The sequence below is a fragment of the Odocoileus virginianus genome, chromosome 12 (genome assembly GCF_023699985.2).
Source record: "Odocoileus virginianus isolate 20LAN1187 ecotype Illinois chromosome 12, Ovbor_1.2, whole genome shotgun sequence".
Classification (NCBI taxonomy): Eukaryota; Metazoa; Chordata; class Mammalia; order Artiodactyla; family Cervidae; genus Odocoileus; species Odocoileus virginianus.
In genome coordinates this window covers 58,556,162-58,579,988 of record NC_069685.1, presented here as the reverse complement: position 1 = coordinate 58,579,988, position 23,827 = coordinate 58,556,162, and the positions used below count along the sequence as shown (strand labels likewise).

General features: G+C 42.9%; 1 protein-coding gene and 1 non-coding gene across 7 annotated transcripts; one reads left to right on the top strand and one right to left on the bottom strand.

Moving 5' to 3' along the window:
- Positions 1-9,112: 9,112 nt before the first annotated feature.
- SIRT4 (sirtuin 4) lies at positions 9,113-23,691 on the bottom strand. Of its 6 annotated transcripts, none has more exons than XR_011490712.1 (5): positions 18,250-19,053; positions 14,647-15,147; positions 12,213-12,507; positions 11,674-11,886; positions 9,113-11,408 (listed from the first exon to the last, which is right to left on the bottom strand). XR_011490712.1 is itself a non-coding variant. In XM_070475405.1 (5 exons), the coding sequence occupies exons 3-5, from the start codon at positions 15,144-15,146 to the stop codon at positions 11,734-11,736; spliced, it is 948 nt and encodes a 315-aa protein (XP_070331506.1). In that variant the 5' UTR covers position 15,147; positions 20,898-20,932; positions 23,592-23,650; the 3' UTR covers positions 9,113-11,733. The 6 variants fall into 6 exon arrangements, 5 of the variants coding, with proteins under 5 accessions (XP_070331506.1, XP_070331507.1, XP_070331505.1 ...); XM_070475405.1 differs by lacking the exon at positions 18,250-19,053 and adding exons at positions 20,898-20,932; positions 23,592-23,650 and having other exon boundaries at positions 9,113-11,886; XM_070475406.1 differs by lacking the exon at positions 18,250-19,053 and adding exons at positions 19,085-19,379; positions 19,695-20,889 and having other exon boundaries at positions 9,113-11,886.
- LOC139037922 (U4 spliceosomal RNA) lies at positions 23,151-23,291 on the top strand. The gene has a single exon (XR_011490863.1). It is a non-coding gene; the product is annotated as a U4 spliceosomal RNA (small nuclear RNA).
- Positions 23,692-23,827: the final 136 nt, after the last annotated feature.

Genomic DNA, 23,827 nt, shown 5'->3' with positions numbered 1-23,827 from the left:
AGGTGGATGAGAGGGAATTCTGAGAGAAGGTGGGTGAAAGGAATTCTGAGGAAGGGAGAATGCACGTGTGCTCAGTCACTTCAGTTGTGTCTGACTCTTTGAGACCCTCCATCAGGCTCATGTGTCCATGGGATTCTCCAGGCAAGAATACTAGAGTGGGTTGCCATGCCCTCCTCCAGGGATCTTCCCCACCCAGGGATAGAACCCAAGTCTCTTCTGTCTCCTGCATTGACAGGCAGGTTCTTTACCACTAGTGCCACCTGAGAAGCCCGAGGGAGGGATGGTGAGAGGGAATTCTGAGAGAAGGAGGGTGTGAGGGGTTTCTGAGAGAAGGAAGATGAGAAGGAATTTGTACAAGCTGATTTTTTACATTGTAGTCTTAAAATATAATCAACAATAATAGTTTCGACCTCTTGAGCACTTACTATATATTACTGTGCTAAGCGTTTTCCATGTCTCATCTCCCTAAGTGTTCAAACCAGTTCTGTGAGATCTATACAACAACCATAAACTACCAGTTTATGGGTGAGGAACTAAAAATTCAGGTAAGTCAAGTCACTTGCCTGAGATCACACAAATGGCAGAGTCAGGATTTGACCAGATGAGTCTCTTTGGTGGGTTTCCCTGGGGTAAAGAACCCGCTTGCCAAGGCAGGAGACATAAGAGACACAAGTTTGATCCCTTGGTCGGGAAGATCCCCTGGAGCAGGGCATAGCAAGCCATGCCAGTGACAGAGAAGCCTGGCAGGCTACAGTCAATAGGGTCACAAAGAATCGGACACGACTGAGGCAACTTAGGAAGCTTGTAAGTCTCCTTGATAATGCCTGAGCTGTTAACCACTAAGTCATTCAGCCAAGTTTCTCTACAAAAGTTTATTACTACACTGGCAATGAAATTCACCAGAGAGAGTGGAGAAGGGCACAGAAGAGAACTGAACTGGAAAAGCAAAGATGAGAAAGGACCACGTGGACTATGAAAAGCCATGACTGAGCAGTTTTACAGAATATACTGGAGACTAAAAGAATACACACTACTGGGTGTGTGGTAGGCAGCAAAGGAGTGTATGTGGATTTGTCTTTGGTCCCAACTTCTCCTTCATTTCATTCCTCCATTCAAAGAATATTTATTCAATACTCACTCTGGGCCAGACACTGCACAAAATGCTGAGGATACAATGTATCTGGGATTGGCCTGAAGACAATGACTTATTGTTAGTAGCTGCCATCAGTTTAGTGTTCTCTGAAACTTTTTCCCCCCTTGCTTGTCAAGCTGGCATATGATGTGTAACATACGCTATGTTCTACCTTCCAGACTGCCATGCATTTTGCACAATTACCTCCTCACCCTCACAACAGCTCTGTAGTTGAAGGTATTATTACCTCCCCATTTTACAGATGGAGAAACTGACTCAAAGAGGCAAGTCATCTGTCAAAGGTCACCCTCTCATAGACGGTATAGCTGACACTGGAGCCCAAATCTGGTCATTTAGAAGGAAAATGCCATCACATCGTGAATTGCTGAAGGTAGAGTGACATGTCTTAATCACTTTCATATCTCTATCTGCCTGGTACTGTACTTGATATATAGGGCACTCAATGAATAATTGCTGAGTGCTGAATGAAGTGCTGGTCATTAATGCTTAGCACCTTTCCACAGGCAAGAATGGGACTATTTTCAAAAGGAAATTCATCATTTAGGTTGAATGTCTATTTTATACATACTGACCTACAGTACCATTGCAAAGGACAAATAATTAAATTAGACCTGACCTCGGCCTTCAAAGAACTGTAAAGCTCGTTTTTTGTTTTTGTTTTTACTTTTTAGCTGCCTGTCTTGAGGGATCTTAGTTACCCAATTAGAGACTCAACCAAGTGCCCCCTGCATTGGCAGGGAGGAGTCTTAACCACTGGACCGCCCCGGAAGTCCCTATAAATATATTCTTTCAATGAAAGGAAACTGCAAGTCCCTGTTTGGATGAAAGAAAAATAAGATTTTAGAGGACTGTTTCTGATTCCTAATTTTTTCAATTAATAAACAACAGAGTCCCCCGAGTACTCAAGCTGGGCTCTAAAAATACCCTCTTACGTAAAAACCTACCTCTTTTTATTATCCCAAGGGTTGGGGGAGTGAGAACTCCTGTAACGTATTCCTGTAACTATCTTAATGAGCATCTGCGGGGTGCTGACTACAGCAAACGAAATACCAGAAACACTGTTACAACGGCTGGGATGATTTTTTTTTTTTTTTTTTAATTTTTTATTAGTTGGAGGCTAATTACTTTACATCATTACAGTAGTTTTTGTTATACATTGATATGAATTAGCCATGGATTTACATGTACTCCCCATCCCAGTCCCCCCTCCCACCTCCCTCTCCACCCGATCCCTCTGGGACTTCCCAGTGCACCAGGCCCGAGCACTTGTCTCATGCACCCAACCTAGGCTGGTGATCTGTTTCACCCTAGATAATATACATGTTTCAATGCTGTTCTCCTGAAACATCCCACCCTCATCTTCTCCCAGAGTCCACAAGTCTGTTCCATACATCTGAGTCTCTTTTTCTGTTTTGCATATAGGGTTATCGTTACCATCTTTCTAAAGTCCATATATGTGTGTTAGTATACTGTAATGGTCTTTATCTTTCTGGCTTACTTCGCTCTGTAGGCTGGGATGATTTAAATGAATAAATACATAAACTGGACCGAGAGTAATGCCACGTCAAGATTAGGTATATCTCAGAAGCTACAGTATCTTCACAGAGCTTGGCACATCACACACGTTCATTAAAGTCTTTCACTGAAGGTACAAGAAGACGCAACTGTTTGCCGCAATCGAAGAAAAACCACGTGGCCATATTTACCTTTTCTGATCACGTGATCATGTGCTCCCAGGCTTGCCAATTCACAGGCCACACTCCAGGATGGCGGATTTCAGTAGCAAACGTGATTGGCTTCCTTATGGCCACGTGGCTCTCGGTTCCTCTTTTCTATTGGTGAACAGTGGCCCAGCCCCAGCCTACCGCCGCTTACCCCGGGCTCAGGCCCCGCCCCTCTCGGGTAGGGATAGAGAGTGAGGGCGCCAGCGCAGGCGCAGTGGTTGGTGTCCGCGAATGGTGGGGCTCAGAGTTCTACAGAAACCCGCAGAAAGGACAGAGTAGGCGAGTCAAGTGTGAGAAGAGGGTGAACTACACTCTAGGTCTCTCATTCTCTACACACATGCGCCTCCTTCTCCAGCTCCCTCTGCTAGGAACACCTCCATTACGTTTATCCTGGGTAGGCACCAAGGGAACCAGGAAAGTCGGTCAGTTCAGTTCAGTTTAGTCGCTCAGTCGTGTCCGACTCTTTGCGACCCCATGGACTGCAGCACGCCAGGCTCCCCTTCCATCACCAACTCCCGTAGTTTACTCAAACTCATGTCCATTTAGTCGATGATACCATCCAACCATCTCATCCTCTGCTGTCGCCTTCTCCCCACTGCCTTCAATCTTTCCGAGAATCAGGGTCTTTTCCAATGAGTCAGTTCTTCACATCAGGTGGCCAAAGTATTGGAGTTTCAGCTTCAGCATCAGTCCTTCCAATGAATATTCAGGACTGATTTCCTTTAGGATTGACTGGTTGGATCTCCTTGCAGTCCAAGGGACTCTCAAGAGTCTTCTCCAACACCACAGTTCAAAAGCATCAATTCTTTGGCGCTCAGATTTCTTTATAGTCCAACTCTCACACCCATACATGACTACTGGAAAAACAATAGCTTTGGCTAGAGGGAATCAAAATGGGGAGAAAAGAGAAAAGGGCAAAGGAGAGTGGCAAGTGAATTTTGGATGAACTAATGGCCTCTGGGGCATTCCAAGTTCTCACTTGAATCCTCATTCCCACCTCTAGAGAAGAAAAGGTGAAGGGATTTGCAGTTCTGACCATGTGTTTACATTTGTTCTCTCCACCTGGAATGGCCCCACTTGGTGATTGACTGTTTATATTTTAGGACCTAACTGGGGTCACTTCTGAAATCTTCTTGAGCCTTGCTCTTCCTCCTTCTCAACGTACAGTTGCTTAGGTACACAAGCAAGCTCAGAACTGAACAGACTGGCTTTGATTACTGGCCTGGTGTTTTTAGGTGACCTTGGGCAAGTTAAGGTATCTGAGCTTCATGAGCCTCATCTTTGAAAAGAAGTAACAGAAGTAACAGTGTGTGGATCATATGGTTGTGGGAATTAGGTGAGTCAATGGGTTGTAAAGTGATTCCTACAGTGCTTGTTGTAAATGTTCCATAAATACTATTTTCCAAAGGAAAAAGAAGGATTTTTTTTCAACTTTTTAAACAAAAGATTCTTTAAATTCTATAGTGCTTTATACTTTTCAAAAGTTTTGCAACAGGTAATTTCATATAACCCCATAATAACCTTTTTTTAATGCATGCAGTGGTGTCCAACTCTTTGTGGCCCCATGGACTGCAGCCCACCAGGGTTCTCTGTCCATGGAATTTTCCAGGTAAAAATAAGCGAATAGGTTGCCATTTCCTACTCTAAGGGATCTTCCTGACCCAGGGATTGAACCCCAGTCTCTGGGGTCTCCTGCATTGGCAGGTGGACCCTTTGCCACTGTGCCCGGTGGGAAGACCTAAACTTTTTTTTATCCCCTACCGGCTATTTTGCACTTCCCGACTTGTGTCTCACCCCTGGTAACCACAGATATGTTCTCTAGATCTGTGATTTTGCCTCTTCTTTATTCACTAGTTTGTTGTATTTTTTCAGATTCCACAGATAAGTGATATACAGTGTTTTGTCTTTCTCTGACTTATTTCACTTAGCATAATGCCCTCCAAGTTCATCCATGTTGCTGCACATGGCAAGACTTTGTTCTTTTAATGGCTGAGTAGGCCACTGGGCATACCCTATCTTCATCCATTCGTCTGTTGATGGACACTTAGGTTGCTTCTATACCTTGGCAATTGTAAAAACTGCTGCTGTGTTCATGAAGGTGCATGTCTTTTTAAATTAGTGCTTTTTTCTTTCTTTCTTTTTTTTTACTTATCCTCAAGAAACTAGTTGGCCCTAGTTCTAGGTTTTTGAGAAATCTCCCTATTGTTTTCCATAGTGGCTGCACCAATTTACAGTCCCACCAACAGCATAAGAGGGTTTTCTTTTCTGGAAGAGTATACTTTATTTTCTTTAGAAAGGCTTTATTACATCAAGCAAAGCTTGGCTTTTGTGATTTTTTTTTTTCTTAAGACCAGTTCAGTCACTCAGTCGTGTTTGACTCTTTGCGGCCCTATGGAATGCAGCACGTCAGGCTTCCCTGTCCATCACCAACTCCCGGAGCGTGCTCAAACACATCCATCAGGTTGGTGATGTCATCCAACCATCTCATCCTCTTCTCCCCCTGCTTTCAATCTTTCCCAGCATCAGGGTCTTTTCCAATGAGTCAGTTCCTCACATCAGGTGGCCAGAGTATTGGAGTTTCAGCTTCAGCATCAGTTCTTCCAGTGAATTTTCAGGACTGATTTCCTTTAAGATTGACTGGTTGGATCTCCTTGCAGTCCAAGGGACTCTCAAGAGTCTTCTCCAATACCATAGTTCAAAAGCATCAATTCTTTGGCGCTCAGATTTCTTTATAGTCCAACTCTCACATCCATACATGACTACTGGAAAAACCATAGCTTTGACTAGAAGGACCTTTGTTGGCAGAGCAATGTCTCTGATTTTTAATATGCTGTCTATATTCGTCATTGCTTTTCTTCCAAGGTGCAAGCATCTTTCAATTTCATGGCTGTAGTCACCATCTGCAGTGATTTTGGAGCCCCCCAAAATAAAGTCTCTCACTGTTTCCATTGTTTCCCCATCTATTTGCCATGAAGTGATGGGACCAGATGCCATGATCTAAGTTTTCTGAATGTTGAGCTTTAAGCCTACTTTTTCACTCTCCTCTTTCACTTTCAAGAGGCTCTTTAGTTCTTCTTTGCTTTCTGCCATAAGGGTGGCGTCCTCTGCATATCTGAGGTTATTGATGTTTCTCCCAGCAATCTTCATTCCAGCTTGTGCTTCATCCAGCCCAGCATTTTGCATAATGTACTCTGCATATAAGTTAAACAAGCAGGGTGACAATATACAGCTTTGACGTACTCCTTTCCTGATTTGGAACCAGTCTGTTGTTCCATGTCCAGTTCTAACTGTTGCTTCTTGACCTGCATACAGATTTCTCAGGAGGCAGGTCAGGTGGTTTGGTATTCCCATCTCTAAGAATTTTCCACAGTCAGTTGTGATCCACACAGTCAAAGGCTTTGGTGTAGTCAATAAAGCAGAAGTAGCCACTGGACCACCAGGGGAGTCCCTCTTAAGACAAACAGGTACAGAATAAGGAGAGTGGCTCTGGGAAGAGCCGAGCGAGTCTACTCAGAGGAGCGCTCGATAGAAGACAAAGGGTTGGCAGGTGGGATGGCTTCTCATCTCACCATCCCCCCCGCCTCCCATATCCTAGTGATAATGGCTGACATTTGCTCACTTTGCCAGCCACTGTGCTGTGAGCTATATATGCTTCATTAACTTGTTTAATCTTCATAGCCACCCAATGAGGTAGCTCCTATTATCCTCGTTTATAGAAACCGAAAATTAGATAAAACAACTTGCCCAAGTTCACTTAACTGCTAATTAGCAAGACAGGGTTTTGGAAATCCAAATCTGCCTATATCCTAAGAGTTTCAGTGCATTGCTATATTCCTCCTTTAATAAATTGAGAAGAAAGACTCTGCTTACTTGGATGAGTTTAAGTTTCTTTTTGTTCATGTGACATAAAAATTAAGGACTCAGGGCCATCCCTGGTTGCCCAGTGGCTAAAACTCTGTGCTCCCAATGCAGGAGGCCTGGGTGCAGTCCCTGGTCAGGGAACTAGAACTCACATGCTGCAACTAAAGATGCTACATGCCACAGCTAAGACCTGGCACAGACAAATATTTTTTTAAAAAATTAAGGATACACTCTGGATGTCAGAGGACCATCTTGAATCTCAACAAGAATAATATATCTGGAATTAACTATTATAGCTGGCAGCAACCTTTGCTCTTCCTCAGAGCAGGGTGAACAGGTCATCTTGGTTTTAGCACTACAAGTCCTGCATCAGGAAACTCCTTCAGTACTGGGAAATGTGGGATGGCTGGTCACCCTACCTAGGAGTGTTGCATTTTCTGTCCATCCTGCCTTTGATCCTCTCAGGAAACATTTGGAATCCAATGAGGACTGACCTTGATGCATGCACAAGCATCTCTGATGGGGTCAACTGAGCTGATACGTTGTAAAATGCTTTGCACAATGCTTGGGATATAGCATGTTCAACAAATGCTATTATTTAAGGGAGAGCCGAAAGGATATTCAGTTTTGACATCATGAAAGAAGGAATATGTGTTAGTGGGAAGGAAATGTTGAGTATTCTGTACTTCTTTGCCTTCATGACTTCTTCTTATGAGAACTGTGAGGACTTCCCTGATGGTACAGTGGATAAGAATCTGCCTTGCAATGCTGGGGATGTGAGTCCAATCCATAGTCTGGGAATGATCCCACATGCCTTGGGGCAACTAAAGCCCATGGGGCCCAACTGCTGAGTCTGTGCTGAAAAGCCTGTTCTCTGCAGCGAGAGAAGCCACAGCAATGAGAAACCTGAACACCACAGAGGAGAGTAGCCTCCACTCACTGCAACTAGAGAATGCCTGTGTGCAGCAATGAAGACCCAGCACAACCACAATAAATAAATTAATTAAAAAACAAACAATATAATAAAACTGTGATGGCAGAGCAGCTGTGGAAGCAACTAGGAAGGATGTGAGTGAAAGTCACAGCCAAAGCTGGACGGATGCAGTTAGAACCATGTAACCAGGCCAGCGACAAGCTGATAGCACCTGCTAGTAGAAGTCTGTTGGTCCAACTCAGGGCACTTACAGCGGGTTGGGAACTGCCAAGCTAGAAGAAAGCAAAAGATGTAAAGTAAGAGACATGAGAAGCATCAGCTTCAGGAAATGCCAGGTTCCTCTTGAGACAAATTTTTTTTGCAAAGAATTCCATCTCCAGAGGAAATATGACCAAAACAAACATTCCTAAGGCCCTCAAGACTCAGTTTCATGAATCGTGCCAGCATTAGGTGATAAAAGAGCCTGACCTCTCTCCCTGGCAGCCTAACCTGGTCACCACTACCCACATTGTAACCATTCTTGGCCAGAGGTGCTGTTGACTTCTACTTCAGGCTAACTTCCTTCTAACTGGAATCTTCAGAGAAGTAGGAATCACTGCTGTCTAAAAGAACTGGGAGGAAGATCTACCTGGATTCTAGTCCTGGCTCTTTAAAAACTGTGGCCTTAGTTAGTCTGGATCTTAGACAAAGTGAATAGGGGATGGACTAAATTTTCTCTCCTGTCATTTCATGCCTGACTCTGTGACATCTTTTGGTAAGGAATGAGGGTGGGTGAGATAACACATCTTTTGTGAGCCACTTGAGAACAAGAGGCTGTATCTTTGTAGCCTTAGTAGATAAATACACTGTTGGTCAGTAACCATTTATGAGATTCGTGGAGGGGAATGGCTAGGAATTCAAAACACCCAGATTTGAATGCAATTATTGGTGGTACCGACTTTTAGTAACTGAGCAAATCTGGTTCAGAACATCTTAGTATCTCTAGATGCAAAAAAGCTAGAGTGAGATTTACAACAACCTTACACCTCTCCAGAATTAATGATTATGAGCAAACCTATATTGTGCAGGTGAAAAGAAAGCTATGTGTTTTCAATATCTTGGGTTATCCCAGTTAACTGAAATTTGCTTCCTAGGCAGATGCAGGATAAATGTATATTGCTTGCCCCAATTTCAGACAAAAGACTACCCAGAATAGGCTGTGAATCTTTCACCCGCTTCACTTTTTGATGAGATTGTGCAGAAAGCTTTAGCGTAGGACAGTGATTCTCTCTGGCTAACACAGTAATCAAACAAGGCTTTTCCTCTCTACAGACCAGGTTCAAGGCCGGTCTCATTCCAGTAGCTGAAATCAAGCAGAAATCCTTAGAGAACTGGGTCATAAAGCTACATTCATTTTCAGCTGATTAAAAAAATACAAAAGTACAACCCACATACCTAATGTGCTATTTTAAAAATGTTTCCTTTATTCCTTGGTTAGTAAAAAATTAATTCATAGTATTGCTCATCATTTTTTTGAAAAAAAAAAATATATATCAAGATGATTCAGTTAAATATATTTAACCATTTAGAATTATAAATTAAGTCATTTCCTTACCCCCCCTTACTCAGGATATTAGTGAGATCCCTAGGTTAGCACTCCGGAGGTCATTCTGGTTTACATACTTCCTGGGCTCTTTCTTCTGCCAAATGAGATTTTTAAAAAGCAGTTTTCCTATCAAAAGAGGGTGCAAGTCCATCTTATGGGGCAAATCTCATCAACCTGAAGATTTTAACTCCTGAGCTCTGAAACCTGCTGGGTTCAGAGATGGTCCTGCAGAGAGATGTTGCTTTGCCGCCCTCTGCAGACTACAGTTGGTAAGCCTCAATCAGATAGAGGAAGTTGGGATGAATCCTTAAGAGATCTGAAAAGAAATGAAACAAATTAATGCCAAAATAAGCCGGCAGTGAGGAGGAGGAAATGGCTGTGTACATCAGTCCCTCATTCAAAAAACCATAGAATTTAGGGCATGTCACCTCTGTAAGGTGAAAACAGGATGTAGAAAAAACACTGTACTGCTTGATTCAACTTTTATAAGAAAAGATCTAGATTCAGTTACATCAGAATGTTAAATTTTGGTTATCTTGGTGGTGAGATTATGGGTAATTTGTATGAAAATCCTTTTTACTTATCTGTATCACCTGCACTTTCCATAATAAATATGTTTTATTCTAGTCATAAGACACTAGTTAAAAGTGATTGTGGGCTTCCCTGGTGGGTCAGATGGTAAAGAATCGACCTGCAATGTGAGATGCCTGGGCTCGATCTCTGGGTCGGGAAGATCCCTTGGAGAAGGGAATGGCTGCCCACTCTAGTATTCTTGCCTGGAGAATTCCATGGACAGAGGAACCTGATGGGCTACAGCCCATGGGATCACAGAGTTGGACACAACTGAACGGCGAACACTTTCAAAAGTGATTGTGCCAAGGGGACTTGGGGGCTAGCAGTGTTCTCTTCCTTGATCCTGAGGCTCTACATCGTCATTAAAGTGGTTTTTACAAAGGAGTTGTACAGAAACTCTCACACATTGCTGGTGGGGACGCAGCCACTTGAGAAAACACTTTGGTAGTTTCTTACTATCAAAGAACTAAAAACTACAGATATTCTTATCATCTGATCTAGCAATCTCACTCCTTGGTCCTTGCCCAAGTGAGATGAAAACTTACGTCGACAGAAAACCTCCACTTTATTCATAATTGCCAAGAAGTTGGAAGCAACCAAGTTTCCTTCAGTAAATAAACAACAAATACCGTGTAAACGGGGAAGGAATGTATGGGAACCTCCTGTACTTTCTGCTCAATTCTGCCGTGAACCTCAAAAAATAAAATCTGTTTTTTAAAAAAGTGGCTGTACTCCTCTGGGAATATATTAAAAACTATTGAAATGTATGCAGTAAATGAGTGAACTGTATGATATATTAATTATATCTCAAAGCTGGAAAAAAACTTTTTTTAAGTGGTTGTACTCATAGGTGAATATAGGCATAAAGTACTGACACCTGCTACAATATGGGTGAATCTTGAAAACATACTAAGAGGAGACGACAGACACAAAAGTGTCTACTGTATGAAATGTCCAGGACAGGCAAAAACAGAAGATTATTTGTTGTCAGGACTGGGAGGTGGGAAATGGGGAATCATTGCTAATGGGTACAAGCTTTCTTCCTGGGATGGTGAGAATGTTCTAGAAGTAGTGGTGATTCATGTGTAAACTTTGTGAGTATACTAAGAACACATTAATTATATACTTTTAAAGTATACTTTTAAAGGATGAACTTTATGGTGTGGGAATCATATCTCAATAAAGCTGTTATTTTTGGTAATGGGGGAAAAAGGCAATGGCAGATTTTAGAACATTGTCTTAAATAGCTGTGTGCCTAGAATTCAAAAATCATAGTCTTTCCAACAATATCGCTTAATGTACATCAAAAAATTAAGAATGGTTTCATTTAAGAAACCATTTCACTTAAGTTTTTTTGTTGTTGTTGTTCACTTAAGTTTAAACCATTTCACTTAACCATTAAGAAACCATTTCACTTAAGTTTCAGTTAAGAATGGCCATACCAAGACTTCCTTGTTGGTTCAGTGGTTAAGAATCCGTCTACCAATGCAGGGAACAGGGGTTCAATCCCTGGTCCTGGAAGATTCCACGTGGTGAAGGGCATCTAAGCCCATGCCACAACTAGTGAACCCCTCCTGCCTAGAGGTAACAAGAGAACACAACACAATGAGAAGCCCTTGCACCCCAATGAAGAGTAGCCCCCACTGGCCACAACCCAGAGAAAGCCCCTGCAGCACAGCTAAAAATAAATAATAATGAAAAATGCCCATCGTTTTTTTTGACCACGTCCCTCAGCATGTGGGATCTTAGTTCCCTGACCAGGTATGGAACCATGCCCCCCTGCAGTGGAAGCGTAGTACTGGACTTGAGTGGGAACTGGAATCTAGTATCTAAGGTTTTTTACCCTTAGCAGCAGAATTCAAGTGAAAGCCCCAGTTTCCAGCTCCAGAACATCAGGCTGTGGTCAGCGTGGGTCTATTAAAGGCAGCAACTCTCCACAACGAGAATTCAGTTTCAGAGACGCCAAGTCATCAGACCGCGTGGGCCCAATGTTCAGTATCGCTATGGGCAGCTTCTTCTCCCGGGCAGTGAGGATGAACCTGTAACCCGAGTACACCTGTCGGGGCAGAAGAGGCAGGTAAGAGCTCTCTAGATGCAGAAAGAGCTAGACCCAATAGAGAGTCCCTGGAGGGCTCCCCAGGTGGCTCAGTAGTAAAGAATCTGCCTGCCAATTCAGGAGACACGGGCTTGATCCCCAGGAGAAGGGAATGGCAACCAATTCCAATATACTTGCCTGGGAAATGCCAGGCAGAGAGGAGCCTGGTGGGCTACAGTCCATGGGGTCAGAAGGGATGAGACACGACTTAGTGACTAAACCACAACCAGTACCACCACCGCCAGGGCCCCCCAGCCTGCAGTTACTTGTAACAACAAGCCAGTTACCTGCAAGGAAGATCCCACCACCAGGAGGGAGTCGGCTTCTTTCACCCTCTTGTGCACAAAATCAACCGTGTCAAGCTTCACTGTGTCTCCGAAGAAGACAACATCTGGTTTCAGGGGGCCCCCACATCGAGAGCAGGACGGGACCCGGAAGCTCTGTACCTCCTCCTCGGTGAGAAAGACATCGCCGTCGGGAGCCAGGCCGTGGGCCTCGGCACTCCAGGTGGGGTTCAGGACTTGGAACCGCTCCTGCAGCGCCCCTCGGGGAGTCTGCTCCCCACAGTCCAAGCAGAGGACCCTGAAACCACAGAGAAGGCTGACTGTTCTGGGGGAGGCACAAAGCTGCCAGAGACCTTTCATCCCAGCCATCTCCAGCTCCTCCATCACGATGGCTTTCTCTCCCTGACACCCACCGTTTCCCCCCATTTTATTCATACCTTGTCATGACCTCTTTAGCTACCACCTTCCTTCCAGTGCCTGCCAGCCTTCTAGAACAACATGCATTTGTTTTCTCACCACCCACTCCCTGCTTAAATCTGCTGCAGCTCACTTTTATCCTTAACACAACTGCAAAGACTTTACCAGATAATTTCGTTAGTCCCGAAACCAGGGTTTTCCACCCTGCTCCATCTTCTGCTCTAATCATTTGCTGTAATTATCGCTGCCCACAAAAACACTTTCCCAGGAGTTCCCTGGTAGCCTAGTGGTTAGGATTCCAGGCTTTCACTGCCAGGTCCCAGATTTGTTTTAAAATATTTAAGAAGATGGGACTTCCCTGGCGATCCAATGGTTAAGACCACCCGCTCCCAATGCAAGGGTCACAGGTTTGATCCCTGGTTGGGGTGTTAAGATCTGCATGCCACACAGCGAGGCCAAAAAAAAAAAAAAAAAAAATTAAGAGATGGAGAGAAAAGATAAAGTAGACTTGATAAAACTCTTTGAACCTGGGTGATAGTATGTGGGAGTCCACTATACGACTCTACTTCTATGGATTTTTGAAATTTTCATCACAGAAAAAACTTAATGAACCCATAGCCATCCCCAGGTCATTCCCTAATACCACCTTAGTCTGAGTCCTTCTGGCTGACCTCCCTGAGCCACTGTTCCTAGTCCTGTCCAGCCTTCTGCAAATGCTATTTTTATCATATTGCTTTCTTGCTCAGAAACCACCAACAGCCCCCTTTGGTCTCTCACAACAGACCCAAATCAGCACTGTGTGATTATCAAATGCATCCAGGATTTGGGTTTAGCCTTCCCAGACAAGCTGATTTCATACTAGTCTCCAAGGAGACCACTCCACACTCTACAAAAGTTCTCTTCATATGGAAAGCCCTCTTTCCCCTCCTTTTCCAAGTCAAACCTGAGCTATTCTCCAGCCCCACCTCACCTATAAAAGCTTTCTTGATTATTCTAGTCTTCACTGTTTCTCTGAACCTGTAAAACATGTCTATCAAGGACCACATAAAATAACAGTCATGTGTGGAGTTGTTTGTCACTAAACCTGGTATTTTCGGGTCCCCCCAACAAACAGATTACCAAATTCTCACATATTATATTTTGGTATTATATATATATATATATATATATAACACATTATATATATAATACATTATATATATAACACATTATATATATAATACATTATATATATAATACATTATATATATATAATGCAGACCACATTTTATATTTTGGTTTTGACCCCTCCACACCAGCAAGTAGCACACCGATACACACCACATGTTGCAGGCACCCAATAAAGAGTTTACTGATTTCAGTTTGCACAGAACTGTGGCCCAGGCTTAAAGATAAGGAAATGAGCTCCAATTAGCTACCAGTTACGACCAGGGCTACATATGTTCATTTCATCAGTCTTTAATGGGTCCTGGCTAGCCTGTGATCTATGTGTCTAGGCACTGGAGACCCAGCCGTTTGTAGCACATGCTGTTGGTGGTCTGCTCACAGTTCCCTGGGAACACTCAGAGGCCACCTGCATACAGATTTCTTATAAGTGGCTTCCTAATTCTCTGGCCATAGAAGCTTTCCTGCAGGAGCCGAGTCAGTGTTAAGGAGTTAATTCTCCCAGAGTCCCCCTCCACCAATGAAGGACTGGAGATGATGGATAAATGCCCCAGGTCCCTTGATTTTCAGTAAGATGATTCTGAAACTGCTGTACAGTCAGAGGGCCCGATAGGCTTGAGCCCCAGCTGCCCCAAGCAGTAACCCATTCATTAGTATAACCTTTCCCGAGCTCTCCTATCTTCCCTGTTTCACGTCCCATTCCCTCACTGAATTTGCTAGGATCAACTCCAGAGTAAACAACTTCCTCCCGAATCATTTCCTCATGGTCTAGGGAAGACAGTAGTGATCAGGATGGCCAGGGTCCCTGTTGTAACGGAGCACACGTTTCTGCATTCTGTTTTAGGTCTTCCCATACCTGTGCATGCATCCGTGCAGTTCTGTTAGGCGCTGACTTCCCGCCTTGGTATGCAAGGCATCCACGTTTTGGGTCACCAACCAGTGCAGCTTTCCGAGTCTCTCCCAGTTGCTCAGAGCCCAGTGTGCAGGGTTAGGCTGGTGGGAGGAGAACTGAGGCCAGCCCACAAAGTTTCTAGCCCAGTACCGCTGGCGGATGGGAGCGCTCCGTACAAAATCCCCATGCTGGATAGGCCTCCGGTCTGTGCGGGCATAAAGTCCCACCTTTTCTGACCTGTAGTCTGGGATCCCTGACTCGGTGGAGATTCCTGCCCCGGTCATTACTAGGAGTCTCTTGGAAAGGGTGATGAAGCGTTGTAACTCTTCGACCTTCGCAGGGTCCAGAGGAGGACTTGGTGGCACAAATAACCCAGTGGATCCGAGTGAGCACTGCTGGCTGAAGTCTGCCCTCCAGCGAACTTTTGTTGTCCTTTTGAAAGTTAACCCAAAGCTCATCCTCATGCTAGAGAGAAAAAAAAATCACAGAAGAAAATGTTTTTTTTTTTAATTACTTGTTTTTTATCTATTGTGTTTTTTTTTTGCCACACGGTGCATCCCATAGGATGCAGGTAACTTCCCTGAGACCAGGGATCCAACTGGTGCCCCTGCACTGGAAGCTCAGGGTCTTAACCACTAGACCACCAGGGAAGTTCAGAAACAGGGTTTTAAAAATCAAGATAACCAAGAGAAGGAGGGTGGGGCCAGATGGGAGAGAGGATCAAGAAGTACGAACTATTATCTATAAAATAAATAAGCTACAAGGATATATAAAAACACGAACATAGCCAATATTTTATAATAACTACAAATGGAATATAACCTTTAAACATTATGAATCACTATGTTGTACACCTGCAACTTTCAACTAAATGTAGAAAAAAAAAAGGTTTTTCTAAATATTTATTTGGCAGCACCAGGTCTTAGTTGTAGCACATGGGATCATTCAGTTGTGGCATGTGGGATCTAGTTCCCTGACTAGGAATCGAACCTGGGTCCCCTGCACTGGGAACACAGTTTTAGCCACTAGACCACCAGGGAAGTTCCTAAAATTTTTAATTTAATTAAAAAACACACAAAACAGATGAGCGAATAATCAATAGGTAGAGTAAATAAATAGCACAAGATTAACCAAGAGTTGTTCATTGTTGAAGATTTGTGATAGATCCATGGATGGGGATTCATTACATTACCTATCTCCACAATAACAAATAAATTTTTTAATAGTAATTTCTTAGAGGAATGTTTGGATTGCAGATGCCCTAGTGTGCCCTTGACAGTGCAAGTACAGAAATGCCAAAATCCATGAAAATGTCAAAAGCCACGTAAAATGTTTATACCCATATTTTATAAACTTAAGGGATATGATCAGAAAAATCATAAAGGACTTCCTTGGTGGTCCAGTGGTAAAGACTCCCCATTCTTAACACAGGGAAACTGCAACAACTACTCCCCATTAAACGGCAACATTCTGAGCCCAAGTGCTGTGGAGCTCAAGTGTCGCATGGCAAGGAAGATCCCACGTGACACAACTAAGAAAGACCCAACACAGCCAAATAAATAATTTTTTTTAATGAGAAGAAAGAAGAATGAAGAAGTTTGAAAAGAAGCTAAAATATGGAATATTTTGCCTTAACGGTAGACAAAATTCCAATATCTAGATGATATTAGCAATCATATAGTATTTGGAGAAAACATATCTGAAATAAATAGACATAGTGAGCGAGGGCAGGTAACTTAAAACATGTACCTCTCTCACGCTGCCCTTGACCTAGACAAAAATGACAGCAAGAGCACATGATTATCAACAGTACGGCAGTAAACAAGGGTTAAGCTTAGCCTAAACTTACATAGACAAACCTTAACTCTAGGTAAGAAACTAAAAGCAAAGCTTGGGTAACATCCTTATTTAGTGCCCTTCTCCAGGGGTTCTTCCTGATCCAGGGAAGCCCAAACCCAGGTGGCGTTAGTGGTAAAGAACCTGCCTGAAAAAAAAAAAAAAAAGAACCCGCCTGCCAATGCAGGAGACCCAAGAGAAGCAGGTTCGATCTCTGGGTCGGGAAGATGTCCTGGAAAAGGAAATGGCAACCCACTCCAGTATTCTTGGCTGGGAAATCCATTGTCAGAGGAGGCTAGAGGGCTACAGTCCAGGGGGTCACAAAGAGTCGGACGTGACTGAGCGACTAAACAACAACAACCTTGTACACAAAATAAAATGTATAGTTTTATTTCATGATAGCCCAAGCCTCTCTTGTCTTCCTGGTCTCCTAAGAGCCATAGCTCGCCTATGCTCTGACCATCAGATGTGAATTAATTATGACTGGCAAATCTGCCAAGGTTTTCTGCATCCAAGGGAAACTGTATATTTTGGTTTCCTAAAAAAAAAAGAAAAAGAAAAAAAAAGAGGAGGGGGCCTCTGAAAAATAAAATCTATTTTAAAAAGGAGGGAGGTAAAACGATAAGCAGAATTCTAACATAATATAAGAACTATTCTGTCTCTCCCAGTAACTCCTGGCTGGTCAGAACTGAATTTTTTATAAATTTCAAAAAGTGAGTGGTTGGGACTTGCCTGGCAGTCTAGTGGTTAAAAATCTGCCTTCCAATGCAGATGATGTGGGTTTGATCCCTGGTCCAGGAACTAAAGTAGTATTCCCTGGGTTTGATCCCTGGATCAGGAAGATCCTCTAGGGAAAGAAATGGCAACCCTCTCCAGTATTCTTGCCTGGGAAATCCCCTGGAGAGAGAAGCCTGGTGGGCTACAGTGCATGGGGTCACAAAAAGTTGGACATGACTGAGTGACTAACACTTTCAACACTTTCCGGGAACTGAGATCCCATGTGCTGCAACAAAGACCCGACACAGACAAAAATAAAAAAATATTTAAGTCCTTTAATAGCTCATTGTTAACCTATCTATGACTCCATCTGAAGACGTCTCTATCAGAGGAACACATTTATATTTTTAGTTAAACCATCCCTCAGGGGGCTGTGTGTCCCAAAAACCTACATCCCACTTTATAAATTAAAATTATCTTATTTCTTCATAAACTAAAGAGGCATATTTGAATTCCAGTTTAGTTGATGAAACTGTTGTTCAGACTTTTCAGGATTTTATTAATGTAGTTAAGCACTCATCTACCTTTTATTTTATTTCCCCCATATTCTATTAATTTACCCTCAACTGCAAATACAGATGCTTGGACACAGTGAAGAGTCATGAGACATGACAAGACAGTCTTCCTCAGCTTTTCTAGCTGTAAAAAAACAAGGCCTTGACATAGATTTTGATAAAATGTAGACATTCTCCAGTGACACTCACCCCATACGTAAACATTATTTTATACTGGGCTTTCCAGATCTGGGATCAGGACTCTGACTTTCCAAATCAACACGTGAACAGTTAAGACAAATACAGGATCCCGATTCCTGAGACCAAAGGGCTCGGGAAACCCCGTTGAAAACATGCTCTACTGGAACAACTGCTCTCTCCCAGATCCCACCAAAGGGCAAAGAAGAGAAATGGAATCCACAATTTCTAGAAACCTGCAGCCCTCACAGAACACACTTACCTTCCACAGCTTAAGGGACCCTTTACGCCCAACAGGGACAGAACGGCTGTATTTGCATTTTGGGAAATGTAGTTCATGAAGCCGAAATGAAGCAAGAAGAACTACAAATCCCACAGTCCTCTGGGCTTCACAGTTGTGGGACCCAGGTTGTCCAGTAAGGCCCCCTGTTGGCCTTCTCTGGTCAGAGGTTTCAAACCCACGTATGTGTTGTGCAGCTCTCTCCTAAGCCATTGCGTTTTTGAGAGAGAAGCGGTTAGTTTAGATGCCAGTGTCCTGAGTGCAAAATAGTACATCCAAGGACTTCCCTGATGATCCAGTGGCTGAGACTCAGCTCTCCCAAAGCAGGGGGCCCCAGTCGATGAATGGTGAGGGAACTAAATCACACATGCCTCTCTCGTGCTATAGTGAAGAACCAGCACAGCCAGATAAATAAATATTTCTTAAAATTAGTAAAAAATAAAAAATAGTACATCCTGTCAACTATAAATTGGTACTTGCAAATTTGTAATTGCAAAGAGCTGCAAAGAACATTTGCCAGTGACTGAACAAAAACAAGGAGATTGAATGATGTGCTGCTGCAGCTGTTGACCTTGAACACCCCCAAGGGAGCTCAGGGTGGAGTGAGGCACTCTGTGCTCCAGGGAGTCTGGTGGGACAGGTCTTTAGATAGTTAGATATTTTCAGGAACTGATTTCATGATCCCAATTTTTGCCACCTCTTCCTATCTAGAAAATCACTAAATCCCTTCATGGTGACATCACTAACAGAACACCTTTTGTAAAGTGAGCACTTGATTGCATTAAGCTCCCCTTTCCCCAGAACCTTACATACTGACCTTCCTTCACTACCTCTCTGGAGCAGTCTCTCGGGGCTACCTGCGGTGCTGTCCCGCAGGCTGCAGTCCTCATTTTACCCCAAATAAAACTGAACTCGCAAGTCTTACGTTGTGCAGCTTTTTTAGTTGACAATCCAAATGGGAATTCACTCTCTCATTAGAAGTTTCAGTGATGGATCTAGGTTTGACTCATCCTCAACTTCAGTGTTTACGATCCTTCCCACGAATCGAAACGGAATCAGGTTCCCACCATGCAGTGAGTTGTGAAGAAATTCATTCACAAGTGTCTGGAAAACTGATTACAGTTGAAAGGAACAATTAAAGTGAAATGTAATATACAGGGACTAATATGATTACACATGTGGCTTCTCCAATTTTATTTCTCATCTTGTGTTTTTATTAAATTAACCAACACAATGCCTGAGTCTTATTTCCAAAAATTCTGATTTAACTGGTCTGGGGAGACACTTGGGCACCAAATTGTTTTACAAACTTCACAGTTGTTTCTAATATGCAGCCAGTGAGAACCACTGATCTGTAGCATAATAAGGCATCAATGAATAAGGCATCAGTTTGTGCTTTAGAACACATCAAAACAGCTAGCACTGACCTTGAAGACCACTCTAAGGAACCACTTCCCCCATTTTAAAATGAAATGAGGGGAATTCTCTGATGGTCCAGTGGTTAAGACTCAGAGTCTTCACTGCTGACGGTGCATGTTCAATCCCTGGTCAGGGAACTAAGATCCCTCAAGCCACCGGACACCACCAAACGAAACAAAACAAAAACAACAAAAAACCTGAGGCCAGGAGAAGTGGTATGAAAGCTGGAGTCAGAGTTTACTCTCATTGAATGCATAGAGGTAAATATTGGTAAAGTAAGTTCAGTAGTTTTGAAGCAGGGGGTAGATGCCCCACCTACTCACCCACAAGGAAAGCAATTTGAGTTTATTTCCTGTAGACAGAAACTCCAAAATATCAATAGCAGTACAACCAAGAGAGGAGGCTGGCCCCAGCCCAGATAAAAATAAGAGATCACATATTTCTCATCCTTCAAGTCAAGGAAACCTTGACTTCCAGACCAGAAAACTCTTTGGAGGTCAAAAGAGGAATTATGCTAAATTTACCCATAAGCTTTTTTGGTAAAATCCATCCTGACAAGAGATTCATGCGCACACATTGGAGGATACTGAGAGGCACCGAATAGGGATTCAGAACCAGGCAGAATGGAATGACTGGCCAAAGGAAACCCAGAAGAAATGCCCCATATAAGTGATTCAAACTACTATGAGGTTGCAACTCTGAGTCCCCCTGTGTGTCTATCTAGATGTACTGTACTCTTTTTCCTCCTAACAAACATTTTACTTGTCTTACTACTTTTCGTCTTTGTGGGAATTCTTTTTTTTGCAAAGCCAGGGCCTTGTTACTCATCACTGGCCTAGTAGTTAGGATTCAGCTATCTCTCTGCAAGACCCGACCTCAATCTCAGACTGGGAACCGAAGCCCTGCTTCAAGCCTCTGCAGGCCGAGGCTACCAGAGATCACTTTGGGAGCAGTACCTCCAGTCACACCTCAAATAGGTCCCTGGGCTGGGAGAATCACTTGACGTGAATATTTTGTGCTTTAGTTAACCTGACCACCCTGGCTGAAAGTGAGTGAAAGCTGTTCAGTCATGTCCGACTCTGCCACCCCATGAATTTCCATGAAATTTTTCAGGTCAGAATACTGGAGTGGGAAGCTGTTCCCTTCTCCAAGGGATCTTCCCAACCCAGGGATCAAACCCAGGTCTCCCGCACTGCAGGTAGATTCTTTACCAGCTGAGACACACGGAAGCCACAGGGAACCCTGGCTGAAAAAAAAAAAAAAAAAAAGGATCAAAATAGTAGAATGGAAACTAAGGCAAAAAATTATAATCCAGAATATTTTCTGCACAAATGAGTGTTTGATCAAAACCTATGGAAATGTCAAAACATGACATTACCCCCATCTCAGGCCAATATTATCACGGAAAACTTCACAACCACATTATTTCCCCAGTTTTCCAAGGGGAATAAGCATCAAGAGACTGGCCAGGAACACAAGGTTATTGTGCCTTTAGACCCCAAAGAATCTCATGTTCTGGGGAGAAGTTAGCTGAGTTTTCCAGCTTTCTTAGTGCTGGGAAGTCATCTGTGGAGGATGAAGTCATCCAAGACAGTGGTGAAATACAATTTCCCTAAAAAAAAAAAAAGAAGAAGAAGAAGAAGAAATACAATTTCCCTTGGTAGCTACTGACAGGGTGTAATGAGCCACCCAATCGAGACATTCTCAAGGGCTGAGAAGTTCTTTGGATGATGCTAGTCTTTTCATTTCTCACAAATCCACTGCACCAAGCATTAATGACAAAGTCCTCTAAATTAATCACACTGTTAGTCTTTTCTTTTTCTCTCTGCTGTTTTTTCCTACCCTGGCTGTGGGGGGGGGGTGGGGGGTGGGGAAGAGTTAACTAGACATCAGCATCAAACAGGCCTTTTTTAGAAAAAATTTTGGCTGCAGTGGGTCTTTGTTGCTGTGCGCTGGCTTTCTCTAGTTGCAGAGACTGGGGGCTACTCTGTAGTTGAGGTGCACAGGCTTCTGGCTGCAGTGGCTTCCATTGTTGAGGAGCCGGGGATCTACAGCATGGGCTCAGTAGTGTCACATGAGTTTAGTTACCCTGCAGCATATGGGATCTTCCCCAACCAGGGATGGAACCTGTGTCCCCTGCATTGGTAGGCACATTCTTAACCAGTGGACCACCAGGAAAATCCCCAAACAGGCCTTTTTATGTCATTTTTACATCTAGTTGATGACTACATAAATATTCAGTAAGCAATGCACTGAACGTTTCTTGTTTGAAGTTTTTCATAATGAAATGTTGGGGGAAATACAATTTTCTCAGAGACTACCGTTTTCATCTTAGTGAGTAGCAAAAACCAAAACTCTTTTGGAAAATATAGTTAAGAGCTGAAACAAGTCCAGATAAAGGTTTCTAGTAGCCTTCCACTTGCCAAGGCAATGAGAGTGACAGTTACTTCAAACTCACGAACAGGTGGGCATTTCTGTGGAAATAACCTCTCTCCACTGAATTAAGATTTCCTGTCCAGAGAAAATCTTTTCAGATTAAATATTAAATTACCATATGATTCAGAAATTCCACTTCTAGATATACACACAAAATAATTGAAATAAGAACTTAAACTGATATTTGTATGCCAAGAGACATTATTCACAATGGAAGGAAGAAACCTCCTGTCAAAGAATAAATGGATAACAAAATTCCATACAGTAGAATATTAGCCATAGAAAGGAATGAAATTCTGAAATATACTACAAAACATGGATGAACCTTAAAAACATGCTCTGAGATAAGGTAGATACAAAAGGTCAAATAATTGTGTGATTCCCTTATATGAAGTATGTGGTTTTCTCGCTAAGTTGTGTCTAACTCTTGCAACCCCATGGACTGTAGCTTGCTAGGCTCCTCTGTCCATGAGATTCTTAAGAGTTACTAAATTCATAGAAAGTGAAATAGGGGTTGCCAGGGGTTGTGGGGAGAGGAGTGGGGAGTTAGTGTTTAATGGGAACAGTTTGGGATGATGAAAAAATTCTGGAGGTGTGCAGTGGTGATGGTTGCTACCGAACTGTACACTTAAAAATGGTCCAAATGGCAAATTTTATGTTATGCACACTTTGCTACAATTAACAACAATAATAATGATAACCAACACTTTTTCAGAGGATAGTCACACCGTGAATTAGAAGCCAAATGAACAGCACTCAACACAGAGCACATTTCTTTTCCTCCCCAATTCGTAGTCTTGAGTTAAGGTTATTAGCATGTTCCCTCCCACAATGCTTTGCTTCATTTTCCACTAAAAACTAAGCGAAATCAAGCAATTGAATCAGCTTATATCTTTCCGAGAGCTCTTTATATGGTTGTCTAATTTTTATTCATTCAATAATTAAGGATTTTGCCATGAGACACAAACTCACCTTTCTGAAATAGGAACCTTGCTTATTGGGAACGATGAGAAGGGGCGTTACTCGTTAGCTTTGCGCAGTGGCAGTATCGTAGCCAATGAGGTTTATCCGAGGCGCGATTATTGCTAATTGAAAACTTTTCCCAATACCCCGCCGTGACGACTTGAAATATAGTCGGCATTGGCAATTTTTGACAGTCTCTACGGAGACTGAATAAACGCGGTCTTAAAAGAAAGTACTATTTCAGCGGTGAGATAAGGGTTATTTGTGATGAGAATAGGTGGAGGTCTTATATAGTACCCCTTTATCTGTGGGGTTTTGCGTTTTAAGTTAAAGTATATCCCAAATTTAACTAAGTACGTTGGTTAGTGAAAATTACTTAATTAAACCTGTTAGGTAGCCCAGGTTTTTTCTATCGGTTCTCTTATTTTTATACGAACAGTTAAGTTTTTTTAATTCGGGTTATAATAGTGCCTTTTTTTTTTTTTTACTGGTCCCAGCACCCTCACCTCCAATTCCTGGTTCCTCTTCGGTTTGCCTTCGCTTTTCCGGTCCTCCTGATGCCGTTTCCTCCTCAGAGTACAAGTCTTAACCCGATTCGTCTATGTGACGTCATGCTAATTTGCATAACGCTTCCCAGCGAAAGCGCTTTTATTTCCAAAATAACAGTGTTCGACAAGAGACGGTCCAACTATAAGAAGTCCCCCGCGCGGATGGGTCTTAAATGTAACTGCCTGCAGGGAAA

Bases quoted from the DNA above. Each gene is read 5' to 3' on its own strand.
- SIRT4 (XM_070475402.1), bottom strand. From the start codon at position 18,326: ATGAACTACATTTCCCAAAATGCAAATACAGCCGTTCTGTCCCTGTTG. The intron at 15,148-18,249 runs GTAAGTGTGTTC...TTTTCTCTCTAG, and splicing joins GGTCCCTTAAGCTGTGGAAG to CATGAGGATGAGCTTTGGGT. The intron at 12,508-14,646 runs GTATGGGAAGAC...CTGTGGTTTCAG, and splicing joins CTGCACGGATGCATGCACAG to GGTCCTCTGCTTGGACTGTG.